The sequence below is a fragment of the Numida meleagris genome, chromosome 5, assembly GCF_002078875.1.
Source record: "Numida meleagris isolate 19003 breed g44 Domestic line chromosome 5, NumMel1.0, whole genome shotgun sequence".
Lineage (NCBI taxonomy): Eukaryota > Metazoa > Chordata > Aves > Galliformes > Numididae > Numida > Numida meleagris.
This window is the reverse complement of record NC_034413.1, coordinates 23,605,533-23,622,731: the sequence shown is the minus strand read 5'-3', so window position 1 is coordinate 23,622,731 and position 17,199 is coordinate 23,605,533. Positions and strand designations below refer to the sequence as shown.

The window sequence follows — 17,199 nt, the reverse complement described above, 5'->3', positions numbered from 1 at the left end:
TCTGACAACATTTCTCAGGGCTACTCTATTTCAAATGCTGCCAAAGTTAGGAATCCAAAACAAGGAAAATCAAGTCACAAGGGAAGTCCATTCGCCTGACTGGAGCATCTTACTCCTGCAAAGAAAGATCTGTGTCTGCAGCACCATTACTTACAGATTCCTGCATAGGATGACTGAGAGGTTTGTCGAGAGCTGCCATGCTGCTTGGCATGTCTGGGGGATGTGACAGCTGTGGCCCATGCATGAAATCATTCATAGATGTTCCACCAGGATTTCCGTGCGGGAAATCAAAATTGCCATGACCTTGGTAACTGTTACCTAAAAGAGAAACAGATATGATACAAAACAATTTTTATTTTTTCCTGACACTGATCTTTTAGAGACTCTTCTTGTAAAAGCTGTGTAGGGCCATATCTCCCCTGCATATAACAGGGGAACGTGGCAACGTTGCACTCCCCACTGCAGAGGCAACTGAAGGAATAGGGAGGAAAAAATGGCATTTGGCTTTCATACATTGGCTGCTGCTGGGAATACTGGGATTGATTGTAGTAATTCATGTACATTCTGGAAATAACTGAAAATTCCCGACACTTAGAAAAACTGCTGTTAAGACACTAATTAAACTTAAGCAAGACAAAAAGTCAAAAGAATCAAACTATGACTCGCTGCCCAAGCACAAATTAAATATATAGGACATCTGTGTCATTTTTATCTACATTTCTATGATTTCTATGCACTCAGAAGGATTGTAGTTTTGCATCAGTTTCTGACAAAGTTAACTGACAGAGTGTCATGGTTTTATGATTTTCGGTTATTGGTATTCCACATCATAACATCATGTAGTGAATGTACCTAGTTCTCAGAAGAGAAGGACTACTACAGTCCCCACGGTACTTTGCTCCTTTGTTACCATTTTCCAGCCGGAGGGAAAAGATAGAAGCTCGCAGTATAAAAACTTGCAGATCACGAGACCTCGTCCCTTTTTTTTTCCGCCGTCTTTCGTCTTGGCAGCACCTCGCTCTCCAGCCGTCTTATCGTCGGTAGTAGAGTAAGGCCTACCTTGATTTTGGGACATTCTCTCTCTCTGTATTGAATTTATCAGCTTAAATTGTAATTATATTGTATTATAGTGTGTTGTTTTGCATTCTGATATTTTATTTAGTAAATTAGTTTGTTTCTCCTCAGATTGTTGCCGCTGTTCTTTGCTCTCAGGGCCATCTCCCTACCCTTTTCCCCTTTCCCCTTTTCCCGGGACGTGGGCCCTTGGGTCCCCCGTCCCCTTTGTCACGGAATCGGGCCTAACGCCCGTAAACCGTTGACACAGAGCTGTACCAGGAAGATGCCACCATGCCACCTCGTAGTGCAACATCTATTTCACCTCTTCATCAGTATAAACAGGCAACTTCCATTGAGATAATGCAGAAGAGACCTTCATGTCTAACTGAGGTTTGTGATGTAATTCTCGTTCCCACGAAACCGAATAAAATTCATTTGACCTTCTGGAAGTACATCAATTTTCCCCTTCTGGAAACACATCTATCCTCATTTTCAGAGCTACAAGCTGCCTGCTCGCATCTTGTGCTTCAGCATGTGGATATGCACTTTAACACAGAAAAACTAGCAGATTTATGAAATCCACCTAACACTGGATGAAAACGATGTTCTCCAGAGCACCAAAATTCCACAACAACTCAGAATCTGGTTTCAGCATTCACACATCTACCATTTAGCAACAAGGCTGGGGCCCTCTGCTGATCTTCAGGACAAGTATGGCATGGCCATCATCGGTATGTTTTGATCCCTTCCACCTCAGCCCTGCGAGCGTCACTATAATTCTGAAGTATGCATGCATCATAGTACAGGGGATTTATTTTCCCAATTATTTTCTGGTCTGATCCCTCTGTTAGCACTTTCATTTGAGATACCAACTCTGTTGGTTTATCTGCTCTGAAGAATTAGAGCTGAACTGAAGCCATTGAGCTATTTTTTTTTAATACGTGACCTAACTGAATGATACTGAACTCAGAAACAATACAAAAGTTTGGAACTTGAACGGAGAACATGAGGTTTCTCAGCTGAAATACAGCAGCTTTAAAGGGAAGGAGTCAAGAAGGGAGTTCAACAAACCGAAGCAGCTGCAACATTTGCTCTTCAGCACAGCTTCATAAGCAGAAGCTTAATCTCAGAGGAATACAGTCATTAGTCATGTAAGAGTATTTCTCAGAGAAGTCAGGACTTTGATCTATCATGTAAATACCACAGAGCCTTACTAATTCCCATTTTGTTAATCTGCAAACTGGATAATTCTCCCAGAATGTAACTGCTCTTGCCTTGCTGCTCAGGAAAAATGTAATAAGGTCTTGTTTACCGAGTACTTGCTATATTTACAAACTATACTTCAGTATACTTACAAATATAAACCATATTAATACTACTACTACTTTTTTCTAGAATGCTGTTAATCAGAGGACATTATCTAATTCTATGTGCTAAGTTTCACTGCACATACTGATGGAGAAGGAAAACATGATGCAGTATGCCCAGACATTCACAGTCATGCAGAAATACGCCCTTCTTTGAGACAAGAGTTGTGCCATATGATGAGGGACACACCTGTAAAGTCATTTAGGATAATCTGGTGCTTTGCATTGATACATGTGTTGCAGCAGAGGTAGGACAATGTGGACTTCACAGGACACTGATGAGCTGAGGCTCTCTGAGCAGCAATGTCTAACTCTGCTACAGGACCTACAGGGGAAGGGAGGGAAATAGCAGGCCAGGCAACAATCACTGAAGAAACCCTGAAACCCAGTTTACATGAGTACTGTGTCCATTCCTGAGTAAAGGAGCCAGAAAGACTATGAAGAAAAGATGGCTCTGTTCTCATGTTCTGACTGCATTTCACTCCTACTTAACAACTGAAAAATTTGTGATTCAGTGCTCTTGGCTTTGTTATAGTAATCATTCATCTGTTTGAAAACCTGGAAAGTTTTATCATCTGTCATCAGTTTTGCAGTCATTGGAGCAAATTAACCATATTTTACATGCAAGATACATTTTTCTTCAAATGCCTGCAAAAAGCACATATATCACCCTGTAATCAATTTGAGGATTCTGATGGTGTGAACAGTTGGTCTTTTCTCTGAGCTGAACTGAATCATATCTTATTTCTTGCAAAAAGAACAGTCTCTGGTTTCATATTTTCAGAATTGTCAGTATAATTTAGTTATTCAGAGTATCCCAGTCATATGAAAAGGTATTTCCACTGCTTGGATTTAGTTCTATGTTTCTCAAACTGGCAAAGCATGGATAGAGGATCTCAGAAGTCATTATCTAATGCAAAGGTGTTCACAAAGCAGTCAAAAGTTTCTGGGTGATCTATGAAATGTCAGACACCTGCCCAAGTGGCAGGATTAATGAGTCAGGTTCACTATGTAGTAACTAATGTAGCAGGAGGAGCTTTTATTAGAATGAGAGGGGAACAGAAGGAAAATGGACAGAAAAAATGAGTAAAGATGCATACCGTGGCAGGTCATGAATACATAAGGGAACACACAGTGCTCATTGATTTAGAGAGCTGCACGGCAATAAATGTGGCAGTCAACAATTGCCTTACTAAAAGACATTTCCTCTAACCAGATGAATCTGAAATGAAAAGTCTAATGCAGAATTTCAGAACTGCAGCCATATATATTTCGCTTTCCTTGTGAACGTCCAAGAGAAGGTGCAACAACAAACCTGCATAACAAAGGTGACAGACTGACTCACTGACTTAGAGGGTAACAATTTCATAGAATTATAGAATTAGCTAGGTTGGAAAAGACCTACAAGATCATCCAGTCCGACCATCCACCTACCACCAATAACCCCACTAAACCATGTCTCCCAACACTACATCTAAATGTTTCTTGAACACAATTTGTGTGAACAAAGATGTAAAACTTACCTTGGTTACCATATTCAGTGGAGTTGTTGCCTCCTGGAGGAGGTGGGAGGGATGGGTAAGGTGATGGCCCGGGACCCAAAGCCGCAATCATCTCCATCACATTTGGCATGATCATCTGGCTTGGACTCATGGTCTTAAACCTTTTTGAGGGAATGCCATCTGGGTCATCTTTGATGTGAATATCTGACTTTATAGGGACTGGCCTCCAACTGCAGGTTGGGTCAATGGTAACTTCCTCAAATTCTGAGCTGTAAAATAATGTGAGAATTTTAGCACATCAATTGTTCTTCTGTTTCCTGTCAATTCTGCAGATGTTTCCCTAAGAAACCGATGGTAACAAATGTTTTTAAGTGTTCTAGTATATACAATCTCAAAATCTTTCACTCCTCAAGTGTGTGCTGAAAGCAAATTTTAGAAAAGGCAACTGTGAGAGCACATTTCTGTTTATACCCACACAGTGAAATCCAAACTTATCTATGTGATCTGCTATATATGAATCAGAAGGATTCCTTCTAAATATGAGAAAACATTTCATCCTCCACTCTCACTCTTCCTTCTGCTTCACTGATAAGGCTATCATCAAGAGATGACCCAAACAAGGTCAATTAAGTAGGAAGAAAGAGACACACTCTATCATTAGTTATGCTCACTGATACTACTAGTTTCACCAAGGAGCTATGAAACAGAATACTCAAGGCTCAATCACTAACACCTACTTTGGCAAGACTGTTTCAGCACTCATTAAAACATCTCCCAGTTACTTAGTCTTGGATATCAGAAATATCAATTAACTTACTTCTGTATAGCGTTGAGAATACCCCACATGTACTGGTCAACCTCCAAGCCCTCCAGTAGAGCGGTTTTACTAGAAAAGGAGAAAAAAAAACACAAAAACCCAGCTCCTTCATATTAGAATATATCTTCATATATTTAAAAGAAGGATGGAAGAAGGATAGGTTAGTGATGGAATCAGCAGTCTAAGATCTACCAACTTACCATCTCTTACAAATAACTTACAATGACTTGAGACAAACAGCTTTAGTTCTACATCTGTTTTACAAGGAAAATAGCTTTTTACATCAAATAGGTAAGATAAAGATACATACATGGGTCTATATATGTCCACAAACTGTTCACATCTTTTAAACTGTTGATTTTATTGAACTGTATTTCAGATATGAAGTCTTTTCAAGCACAGTAGATGTCTCCTGTGATCATGATCGACAACTACTAATTTTTTAAAATTGCACCTGTGCTGCTTTTTTTTGAGCTGTGCAGTAATATGTCTTCAAAATAGCTGCATATTTTAAGTGTTTTACTTAGCACAAATGGGGACAGAACAAAACAGCAACAGAAATGAGTTAGTTACGTAGGCACTAAGATCAGAATGCAGGTGCTCATACTAAGAGAAAGAGGACACAAATTTTAGCCTGAATGTATCAATACATAAATTATGAAGCAACCACTATCTTTTTAAGAATTCAATTCTTATTTTTAGCCAAACTTAAAAGATTGAGAAGGTTGAGGTAGTTCAGAGAAATTATCTGCACTTTAGGATAGCTATGAATCACAGATGGTCAAGCTTATCTCAAGTCCATGATGTCCACAGAATCAGATAAAACAGACAATGGCCACATCTGTTTAATAGCTAACACTGGCTGACACAACCAGGACTGAAGTGCAGATGGGCAGGGATGCTTGCAAACTGCTACAGCTACAGATGCTTGAGCTTAAGAGCACTGGCTCTCAGCTGAGGCTATAACCAACTCATAACCATGTGCACTGAGCACAGTAGGTTACAGACATTGAACGGGCTTGCAGACGTTCTGTGAGTCTTTTTTGCTCAGTTAAATGAGCAGTGGGGTTGGGATGTCCATGACCACTTCAAAGTGTTTTGTTCTGTTTCTTCCGCAGCATGCTAGTGCTCTGGTCAAGACATAAGGTTGAAAATATACCGAGGTATTTCCCTTTAAGCAATTACCCCAAACTTTTGTATTCACAGCTTCTTGGAAATATTTTAGCTTTTTAAAATCAGCCTTATTCTGAACTAGAATTCTTTCTACTTTCTGCTCTTGCCCTCATTTACACTTGACATTGACCTGGGAGGATCCAACTGTCAAATGCTTCAGCCTCCAAAATTCCCATTCTCCTTGAACACTGCTGTTAACTGCATCCCTACGTGACTCGAAGCACAATACTTAAGACACTTTTTTGGCATCCTTTCACCACCAAGCTCAGATGAATACTGAGCATTTTAATATTTAAATATTTGAAGTTTAGTAATTTGAGCATTACAAGAAGAAAATTATACAAAAGTAGCTCCAGAATAGACTACCTACTCTTTTATCATGGTTATATTGCTATCTGCTCATTGTTTATACTTCATAATCCAGAGGAAGATCAACTCTCAGTTCACCAGTTTCATGTAGATATCTGCCTTATCACTACAAATATTTGAGTTCCTTTTGAACTCTACACAATACAATGATAGCCTGATGAGAGCTAGCAGATTATGTACTTTGTGAGAAAATCTCCTGTTAACTGTTTTTGAATTTCTAAAAAATCCAGGGCATTCCCTCAATTCATGCAATACTGAAGGATTCTCATTGGACTTCAGGTAAATGTAATGTATTTATGTATCTTATTTCATTGCACTTCCTTTCTCTCCCTTCCAAATAAATGATCTTTCCTTCATTACCTTCAATTTCACTGGAATTTGGTTAAATCATCTACAGCAGCATTTCATGTAGCATAGTTGCACTTACTTGCATACTGGACACCTCCAAGTTCCTCTTTCACAGTTCAGTTGCAAGTAAGATTCCAGATCAAAGCACTATGTATCAGAAAGAAAGAAAGAAAACAAAAATAAAAAAGAGAAAATCAAAGGAAAATACTGTATTAACTGAATCAGTCAGACAAAAGTAAAACTGCCATGAAGAAAACCTTACTAGAACTAACACCTAAACCAAGTAGCTTACTTCTCTCTACATTTAACAGAAACATATATATGTAATTAATTATTTATGTTGATAGACAAAAAGGAAATCCATTAAGCTCTCTCTTAGAATAACCAAGCAAAAGGTAATAACATAAGGTGGAGGGAACACTGCGAGGTCATTGGCTTCTACTCACTTGTACATGCTTGCAATCATGACCCCTTGCTGGGAGCTGAATCCGCCGGAATGTGATTGGACACTTCAGAGACACTTTAATAGCAGTTTGCTCTACTCCATCTTCCCCATTTAGTGTTGCATTGCCAGAGGAAGCTGCTACGCTACTGAAGTTCCTCTTTACTGTTTAGGAAGAAGATATGCATGAGTAATACACGTACACTTTAAATTCTAATGTAGAAATTCAAAAGACCAATAATTCAACCTCCACAGGCTACTCTAACAATTTATTCACATAAATCTATGTTGCATAATGTTGTACTATACAGAATAACATGCATCACATCACACATGCATATCAGCAACATTCTCAACTATAGCAAGTGCTACACAAGCACTTAAAGCAGCTCTAAATGAACAAAGGGGAAGAATCTTTCAATGCAACTCTTGTGAATATGAGAAAAACAAATATGGGAGGAAAGGCAGAGATTCTCCCAGAACAGGAGAGCCATCATTAGGGACTAAGCTTGTGTTCTTGGTACTTCTTTACCCCACCCAACCAGCCTTCAACATTTAAGTATCCCAAGGATATAACCTATGCACCTAATATTCTGGAAATTCTTAAATGTAGTTTAAAGTTTTCAGTAAGCAAGCAAATCTGGCGTAGAACGAGCTTATCACAATTGAATGTAGGCATTTTAAGAAAGTAATCACCCACACAAAACAAAAAACTCACTCTTGGTGATACAATGTTCTGCTGGGAGCAGGCGTTTCTTTAGTAGACCTTGAAGTACAGAGCGAACTGATGGCCGGTGTACTAACTGCAACACGAACAAGTGTGACTGAAAGAGAACGTGTTTTGTTACCATGAGAACCAAGCACACATGGTACATATGTTGCTGAACACAGCTGCATTCTTCCCTTGGATGCATAGCTTCAGGAGGCATCTAATGCATGAATATAGAAGCTGGTGCTGCTCTGCTGAGTGCACGCACTCCCATAGGGATATTCTGAATGCTATATAGTATTTTGTTCTGTTCCCCAGGAGCACAGCACACTCCTATACAATTGCCTTAAAAAAAAAAAGATGTTCTGCATTTTCTTCCTCTTTAATATTCAGAATATGGAGGGCTAATATATTCATCTCTGACACTTGGGTTTATTCCTAAGACCCTGGATTCTTTAACATAATCTAGACTATCTGCCTGCCCTCACACTATGTTATAGGTTGCACAATTTGCCACTGATCTATCCACAACTCACTGAATCTTCCTTCCCTACTCAGTCGTAAGAGCTTGCTGTGGATTCGCAGGATGCTGCCCCTGCTTTTAGCTGACAAATAAATGGTATTAGGCACAGACACTTCAATGTGAAGTAAAGCAAAATGTGTGGATGGCTTCCCATTAAAATGCCTCACACTGTGACCTTGGGAGAGGTAGCAGCTTGCTTTCTTGTCAGTAACAACAGAGCAGTTAAAAGCTCAGACTATAATGTGTGCAAAAGTCTGCATTAAAAATATAGTACTTGCATCCGAGAGCAACTGAACCACGGAAAAGAAGAAAGGAGGAAGGTTTCATGGGATACAAATTTTTCATCTGAAAATCACCGCCAACAGTGAGAGTGCTCAAGTTATCATGTCAAACCAACTGCAGCTTAATACCCTACGTAAATGAAATCAGTACTGGGTAGCAGCCCACACCACAATAATCTACTTCCTTAAAATCCTTCAGCCACTTTGTAACACAGGCACACAGTAAAGAGCTTGGAGAGCAAACTCCCTTCCTCTCCTACCCCCCCAAGTCCTTTCAAACGCACTGAAGGGACAATGCTACAATCTGCAATAATTCTGCAGCAAAAAAATCAGCATTAGTACTCTGCCTGTGTCAACACCATTAAACAAGCACCTAACCAGAAAAAGTCATGGAAAAAAAAATAAAAGGAAGGCTTTTTCAGCCAAGGCGACATTTGCAAACTGTACTAAATAGCAAAGTCAGCAGCTGCAGCTGCAGCCACAAGCTTGATGTACTTACACAACAACATGCTGTGACTGTAATTTGAATCGTGTTTCTTCCTGGCTGGCAGACATGCTTTAGGTGCAGAGGTTTATGAGATGTCTTGTTGTCACCACGTTCGATGGTAAGTGGGGTTGCATTAACGCTGACCTGGACTGAAGCTGGCCAGTTTGTGTTCATTTGTCTGTCTTCATGGTGATAGCACTTGAACTGCAACTCCAAGTCAGACCTGTACAACAACCAATAAATCTTCCTTTAACTTTCTTTCACATAGCAGAGGGAGGTCTTTTTTTGTCGCTAGGAACATTTTTTTCTTGACCAATCAGACTATTCTTCTAGAATTATTCCCAATAACGGATATAACACACTTTCATCACAAAAGCCCTTAACAGAAGAAAGTAATGATCAATTAATGATGCAAGCATACTACAGAGTTGTTAACATTTTACACTTATAAAGGACTTTCCAAGGGAACATCTCAAACCACTTTGCAAAAACAGACTGTGGAATGATCCTGCAAAAAAGAAACGTTAACATCAGATAGGTTTTTCATGTCTGAGTGAAGACTAAAGAACAAGAAAGTGATACACTGCAGTAGGTTGTGTTGGAAGATTCCAGATCTTTCACTATTTCAGAACATTTAAACAAGGTTTTGAACGAATGCTTGTCAGATGTAGTACAGATATAGCTATTCCAGCCTTAGAACAGGTAGGTAAACTGACTAAGAGAAAATGACGTCTGTTTCTCACTGCCTGTATGTCCATGACTCCAAATTAACACAGCTGTGGATTAAATTTACCCAAGTTAGAACTTCTTTCAGAGTATGATTCCCTTCCTCCCTCTACCAATAAATATCACATGCTATTCAGCTCCTCAAAATTAGATTTATAACAACTCCAAAAAAAGGGAGTGGCTAAGACTGAGTTAATAAAAATTAAATGGGTAGAGATTATGACTTTGAAGTGTCACACACAAACGTTAGCATGTTAGAAAAGAGCAATTTGAAGAAGAAATGTAAAAGAACATGAGGAACTGAACTGAAATGCTGGAATTCTGCTGTTTGTGATAGCCAGAACGTTCTGCCCAATGTTTATCTTTTATGCTTGAAAACTCAGGCTCTCATTTCTTCATCTTGTCTGGAAGAAGATATCTTTGTAAGATCCACAAGGAACAGATCATTCAGGAGATCATCATCTTAACTGCCATTTTCCTTATCCAGAAATAGAGATTTCAATTCTGACTTAACACCGTCTTCTCCAGATTTCAAAACATCAAGATTTAGTACTGGATAAAAACGTGTTGTTTTTTTAAAAAAAAAAAAGAAAAGAAAAGCGCAGAATACAAATTACATGACCTTTCAGCATGATCCTTCTATATCAAGCATTCCTAGGCTTTTTTTTTCTAGTATTTTACAGACAAGTTTTGAAAGATCTCTGCAAGACCTACTGGAAATTCTCATCTCATGAGAACATACTGCAACCACTGAAACCCAGAGGGAAGCAAGTCTCAGTGCCTCTAATATAAAACCCAAATGGATTATGTGCATTCCTGAGAACTCTGGCCAGGTCTGCTGAAAGTCTCAGGATGAGAACAGAGATCAGGAGACCTTCGTGTTCTTAGTACACTGCCCCACAGCAGGTCTCTGCTAATAACTAAGTAGTGCTAAGACTGAGCCAGCTTCAAGGCGACATTTTTCTTGCCTCCAATCTTCTGTTTCTCGTAACCATGAAAAGTTCCCAATGGGGACAAAAACAGTTCATTACGGGTGTACATGTGAGAGGTTCTGCTGAATATTTTAACTGGCAGAAAAATATTCAGAACTGGCTCAATTCCATCGTTCTCTATAAAAACAAAATCCTTCCACACATGTGGCTAATTCATTGTTTTGGAATCCATCCAGCCCTGAGGTAAATTTGAAATGACTTTGTTACAGGGCCATCCGTTCTCCCCACCATTGACAAGCTTTTCAAAACAGCAGACCTGAGCACAGTTTACCTACAAGTTTTCATTAAAATGAGTTTAAATAAAGGCTTGATGAGCTAAAGAAGAACAGAAAGAAAGAACAGATATTAAGAAACAGCCTCATGCCTCAGTGCAGCACTATAAATCTACTGAATGAGCCAGCACAATCCCCAGTAGTGATTACTTATTAATAAGAACCAGCAAATAACTGCCAAAACTCCCTCTGCTTCTAGTACTCTATGATAATGAAATGCAAGTAAGCAATAACTGACCTCAGAGTTAGGTGTTAATTATTGGATGTGGTCTGTCTGAAATCTCTCTCACTTCTAACCCCCAGGCTACCTCAGGTTAGGGTACTGTGGCAGCGAACCACTCTTGTATCCTATGTCCAGTCTCAGCTTTAGAGCCAGAGTCCAGGGGAGGGAACCCAGCACATCTCTCTGCTATCCCTGCACAGCTTGTGCTTTTTCCACACCGTAAAAATAGAAGTCTCAAATGAATTCCGGAAAATGGGAAGAAGGTTCTCAGGTGGAAAAAGCTGAAGCTACAAGTTATTAGTCCCATTCAGGCCAGGGTGTATTTGATCCAGGCTCAGAAGAAGCTGAAAGTGAGGAAGGCATAACAGAAAATGTGCTGAAGATGCAGTGTTTTACCACCTCAGCTGCTACACCTGTAAAACAACCTCTGTACAAGATAATGAGAGGCTAACCAAGCCCCACAGTGCACAGAGATAGCTTCAAACAATGCAATCAGAAAACAGGATAACACTGAAATACTTTTTGAGAAAAGCAGGAGACAGAGTTATTTGGCAGTATCTGAAAACATAAAAATAGAAGAAATAAGGCTCTGACTGTAAGCTGATCTAAATGTTGAAAGCAGGACATAAGCTGGAATCACTCATGCAAATCCAAATTAAACACAGTAAAGTACCACCTAGGAAAACTATTCCTCTGTACTGGAAAGTAGTATTTGCTGTAATTGAAAAACAGAAGACTTTGTGTACGGGAAGCTATGCTCTGTATTTCTGATCCATCCTTATTTGGGGATTCACAGAAGAGAGGGGATGTATGAAATCAGTTTCAAAAATTTGGAGGATTTAAGCACTTCTCTTTCCAACTGATGTTATCAAACATCTAAACTGGATTCTTCTTTAGCATGCTATTTTTTATTATCAGGTAGTCAACCATTTAATTTCATTTACACCTACAACTAACATTTCACAGGCCACAGAGCACCTAGAACTTCAGAGTCATCTACATCGAAGTTTGGACTGGTGTTGGTCACGCACATCCTACGCTCATTCTAACCAGAGCAGAAACGACGGAATGGTTACAATGGCTTTTCAGAGTGCGCTATCAGTAAGGGAATGCAACACCCACCAGGAAGCATTTTAGAACACGCTGCCTTTGGAAAGCAACAGGTGAGAGTATCTGTAAGCTTAAAGGCGATTTTTCCTGGTTAGGCCACAGTTTTTGAAGTGAAATGGCAAACCCAAATGAAGTCCATGCAGCCTGTCAATTCTCCGTTGTTGGTGCAAGACTTCTTCACAACAAGACTCAGCTTACCTCCACATCAGCGTTTGATGAACAGTTGGCCGTAAGTGAAAGACATGGTTACTGACTGCCAGGTTGTGTTCCAGCCGGAAGGGCTCCAACACAACACCATCTCTCACAGGAAATGTCAGACGCAGCTCATCATTGTGGTTGGCTGGGATCGAAGAGGGAGAGAAAGCATGAACTTTCCCTTTAGCATCTGCAGTGCAATAATAATGTGTATATTTATACAGAATAGTAACAAATGGCACAGTGATCTGCTACTGGGTTTAACTTTGCAGGTTCATACACACACAAAAGAAGGACACAAGTAGCTACAGGATCTAGTCAATACAAGTGAAGAGGCTCGAGCTGATAACAATAGAAAACCCGACTCTTCTATTCTCCTTTTATTCTGGACAACAGTGTGGCAAGGACTTGTGTTTCTTATCACTGCATAGGTTCTGTGTCCAGACTTACTCTGTTAGCAAAAAGACTGACAACGAATCTCTTGACTGTGGCCAACAGCGATGATGTTTAGTTATTTCTTCTACTTTGAGTTGGGAGAAACATTAGCCAATTAGTTTCAGCTGAACCTTTCCAAAGACCAAATATACTAGCACACAATTGCTATCTGATCTCGTAACACAAGATTTTATGGTAATTTACGGCTAAACTGTGCAGGCCAACTGCCTTTTAATACTATGTTTTTGCCCAGACAGTACTGCAAGTCACCTTCTTCTACTTCATTTTTCAGCTATCCTGAATTCCTAACACTGGCTGCAAAGTGCTAATGCAGCAGAAGCCCTTTTTAGGAAACAAAGATTCTCCCAATTCCCTAGTAAGTAATATCTCCTACTGTTCATCAGTCACTTCAAAACATCAAACATCTTGTGCTAGTATAGAGCCAGAGAGATCTTGTTATTCCTTCCCTGTTCCCAGCCAAATGTAGCTGTGAGGTTGAGTGGCTTTGAAAGGAACATATATCAATTTTTGGCATGCTACTGAATATTCTTAAGCCTGTACAGATCACAATAGAGACAATGCTATAAATATTCACATCGTATGCCATTCTGCTGTAATGTTCAATGAATGGCTTTGCCCTTGAACAAAATATACCACAATAAAAGTTCATACAATCAACAAGCCTACCAAGCACACATAACACAACTCGAAATTAAATGTTTTATCATCAGGAAGCGTATCAAAGGAATACTTTGAAAAAATATTTAAAGAATACTTTAACTTTGAAGAACTTCTTGGGATGCTCTATTTCAGGAGGGGACAGTAATCTTTCTTCTTCCTGTCTCCTTGCTCTATTGAGCCTGCACTGTGCAGCAGGGCCATGCCACCTATTACAACTTAGCAAGCAGCCTCTCCCAGAGCAGCAATCAAACCTAGTTTCCAGACTGAAATGTATGTGGCAGAGAATGGAGGGACAATAAATGATGGGGGGAGTATTCTGGTTGCTACTCACTTGGAGGAGGTGGTAAAGCATTGATATTTGGCTTAATGTCAGGTGGGAATGGCGGTTTGACATCCTGGTTAGGTGACAGGTATGGAGGAATATTGCTCCCTGGAGTCATAGGTGGCGTGGGGTTTCCTGGAACAGGTGAATGAGGGTAATTTGCCACAGGTACAGGCCTTGATGGCTAGAAAATAAATAACATCACATTGTTATTGCAGTTTGAAAGTAAGAATAATAAGCTTTGTGAACTGTACTGTTATCAAACATCAAGGAATATAAACAAAGTAGGAAGGCTCTTCTGTCTTCAGAAGGATGAGAAACCACAGGACATCCCATGAGGCCTTCAGGGAAGAGGCAGACTAGAAGAAATAAGCAGGATCTGAAACTAGCAGAGCAGCCAGTTTCATTCAGGCAATGTCCAGATAAAAGCAAGGCTGCTAAGAGGCTTACTGCGTTCCACTGAACGCTCTCTTTCCACAACTAACTGCTTCAGTTCCTCCACACCACTCCAGCCCATCCAGCCCTTTGCACCTCTTTGGTTTCCTTCCAAAAAGGCCCCTGTGCTCAAAAGCCTACACAAAAAACAAAACCCAAGGACACAGAATTAGAATGTCTGTGACCCTTTCACTTCCATCTACTCTTTTTTTCGACTCCTGTCCAACTCATCTACTCAGAATGAAGGCTCTGGGGCTCAGGGGATATATTTTATTCTGTGTACCTACAGTTTGACTCTGCTCTCTGTTTGCTGCTAAATGAGACTAGCTAAAAGAAAACAGATGGTTAATTATAAGTAGTACTTTTAGTATTAAAATACCATTGGTTTTGTTTCTTGCAATTAAGGGGAAGGCTAGAAGTAACAGAATAAACTAGTAATAATAATGCGAAGGATGACAATACTAAACAAAACTGCAACTGTCTCGCACTCTCTTTTAATAGTGTACCATAAGTACACACAACAGAGGATCACAAGATGAACATCTTTACAAGCAGTCAAAATACAAGGACTTCAAATCAGATTCCACATCTAAATGCCGTGCTGCTAGATTAAGGTACTCTGATGTACCCAAGAAGAGAGTTACATTCAAAGTCTGTACTTTTCCATCCCACATCTCTCTGTGTTTTTTTTTTCTTTAAAACATACACTTCCTGTCTCCACAGCCATTATAGTCCAAAGGTTTAGGCTTCATCTATGGAATTTTTCCCCCAGCTAGGGATAATTTCCCTTCTTGACAAATTATTTTCTAACTGTTTCCAAGAATGGTCCATATTTGAATACAAAACACATCGGAAAGACCACAAATCTCCCATCAGAACTATTCCATAAAAAAAATCTTCAGCCCAGCCAAAATAAACAGATGTAAAAATATATTTTTTAAAATCTGTAATTTTAAAACTTCAAAGGAATCTTTTGCCATTATTTTAGCATAATTGACTGCACTGGAACTGCAGTGGTTGAGGATCTATCTCCTTGTTGCGTTCTTCTGCAAAAGCTGCTACGATGCAACAGGATTTCCTGGGGTACGTTGCAGTGGACAGCTTGGTTGCATGTAGAACAGATGCTCTATAGAAAAGGGTTTGGGTTTTTTTGGCTCCTTTTTCTGTGGTGTGTTTTCTGTGTGAATCACACAAGAAATTCCAATCCAAGTCCAATATGCACCTTCCAACCTCCAAAATCAGAAAGGAACTAGAGCTAATGTTTTAAGAGCAGATCAGACCATCCACAGTCTTCCCAGTTTTTTTATATTCACTGGAGTATCTGTGTGCAAAAGACGTCAAATTTCAGAAGGTCTTCAGTAAAACTCAAAGTTGGTAATCAGAAGTGTTCAGGATAATTCCATAAAAAAGGTTTTATACAACACGTAAACAATTCTACTTCTTGCCCAAAACAAGCAGCACAGGAAAAAACAAAACAAAACAACAACATCAGAGAAAACAGGGAGAAAAGTTGTGCAAACTTCAGTTCTGAAGATGAATTCTACAGCTGAAACGGCTTTTAATTTTGGGCTGGTTTAATCTAACAGTGACCACTGTAGGTCTGAAATTGGGATGCTGAAATGTGGAACTTGTTTATTACAAATTTCCAAAGCTGTATTCTTGTAGTGCGTCACAGACAGGTGAAAATTTTACATCTGTATCCCACTATGTACTTATTTTTACATGCTATATTTAAAGTGAAACCAAAAGCTTCTAATGAGCCGCAGTAACATTCAGTTTTCTTTATGAACTGGTCTGAAGCTGCAGTGCAACTTGGCTGATTAACTTGTTCCTGTGATACCCAGAATGTGACTATAAGCACTGTATTTTTTTCTGTCTATCCTTTAATTATGCAAAAGCAGTAGATAAGAAATCATGAATATAACTTCATCCATAAATGCTTACCAGAACACAAACAGACAACCTAAAAATGCTTACCTTGTAATACTGCCCCATGTTGACTGTTGGAGGAGGGTACTGCCCTGTGTTCTGCTGGCTTGGCATCCTCTGTCCAGGATAGCTGGGAGATGTAAGAGGTCTTGGAGGGTTGGGAGTGGGATACTGACCAGGCTGGTTTGGAAACTGGCTATTTGGTCCGTACTGCTGGTTTCCATAATTCGGCTATTTCACAACAGAGATGAAAGAAAACAAAACAAAGATCTGTTTCTTGGAAGCAATTGTTCTGAATTTATTGCTTGTATACAGTAAGTGGTAGAATCAAAACAGACCAAAACCAAACCTCCAGGTGAATACTCCTTCATTTAGTGTCATTCATACCTAAACCAGGGCCCTGATGGCTGGAAGAGAATATTCACTCAAAAGAGTGAAAGTCCCACAAACTGAAGAGTGGTAAGATAAACCATGTACATTTTTCCCTGCATCTCAACATGCACACAAACACACATAACCCTTATGGTGTTGTTAAGTCCCCGCAACCTTCTGTCTATGCTACCTTTATGGTTCAAAGGAAAATTCTGGTTTCAAAAAGAAACCTAGAATTGTAAAAATGTGAAATGTTCACAATATCTCCATTTTTATAAGCACTGCCAGCACCATCCTTGTGTTTCCTTTTCCAGATGGAGAATGGAAGCATAGAAAGAAAAAGTACCTTAAAAAGATAGTAGTCCTGGAACGGGGAGAGAACAGCAGCTGTGTGAGCAGTCCACGTCATACTACTCAACACAGCTGCTACCCT

General features: G+C 39.6%; 1 protein-coding gene across 12 annotated transcripts in view; it reads right to left on the bottom strand.

Annotated features, from left to right (window-relative positions):
* The window catches only part of ZMIZ1 (zinc finger MIZ-type containing 1), a 333,239-nt gene that overhangs the window by 13,250 nt on the left and 302,790 nt on the right, over positions 1 to 17,199 (bottom strand). For 10 of the 12 annotated variants that reach the window (XM_021398381.1, XM_021398384.1, XM_021398383.1 and 7 more), the window contains 10 exons: positions 16,443 to 16,625; positions 14,040 to 14,214; positions 12,596 to 12,782; positions 9,087 to 9,297; positions 7,793 to 7,898; positions 7,079 to 7,239; positions 6,712 to 6,779; positions 4,743 to 4,811; positions 3,947 to 4,194; positions 155 to 318 (listed from right to left, as the gene is read on the bottom strand). In XM_021398381.1, coding sequence (XP_021254056.1) covers positions 155 to 318; positions 3,947 to 4,194; positions 4,743 to 4,811; positions 6,712 to 6,779; positions 7,079 to 7,239; positions 7,793 to 7,898; positions 9,087 to 9,297; positions 12,596 to 12,782; positions 14,040 to 14,214; positions 16,443 to 16,625 — 1,572 coding nt within the window. The remainder of the gene's footprint in view (positions 1 to 154; positions 319 to 3,946; positions 4,195 to 4,742; positions 4,812 to 6,711; positions 6,780 to 7,078; positions 7,240 to 7,792; positions 7,899 to 9,086; positions 9,298 to 12,595; positions 12,783 to 14,039; positions 14,215 to 16,442; positions 16,626 to 17,199) is intronic. The other 2 variants (XM_021398386.1, XM_021398394.1) reach the window with 1 other exon arrangement.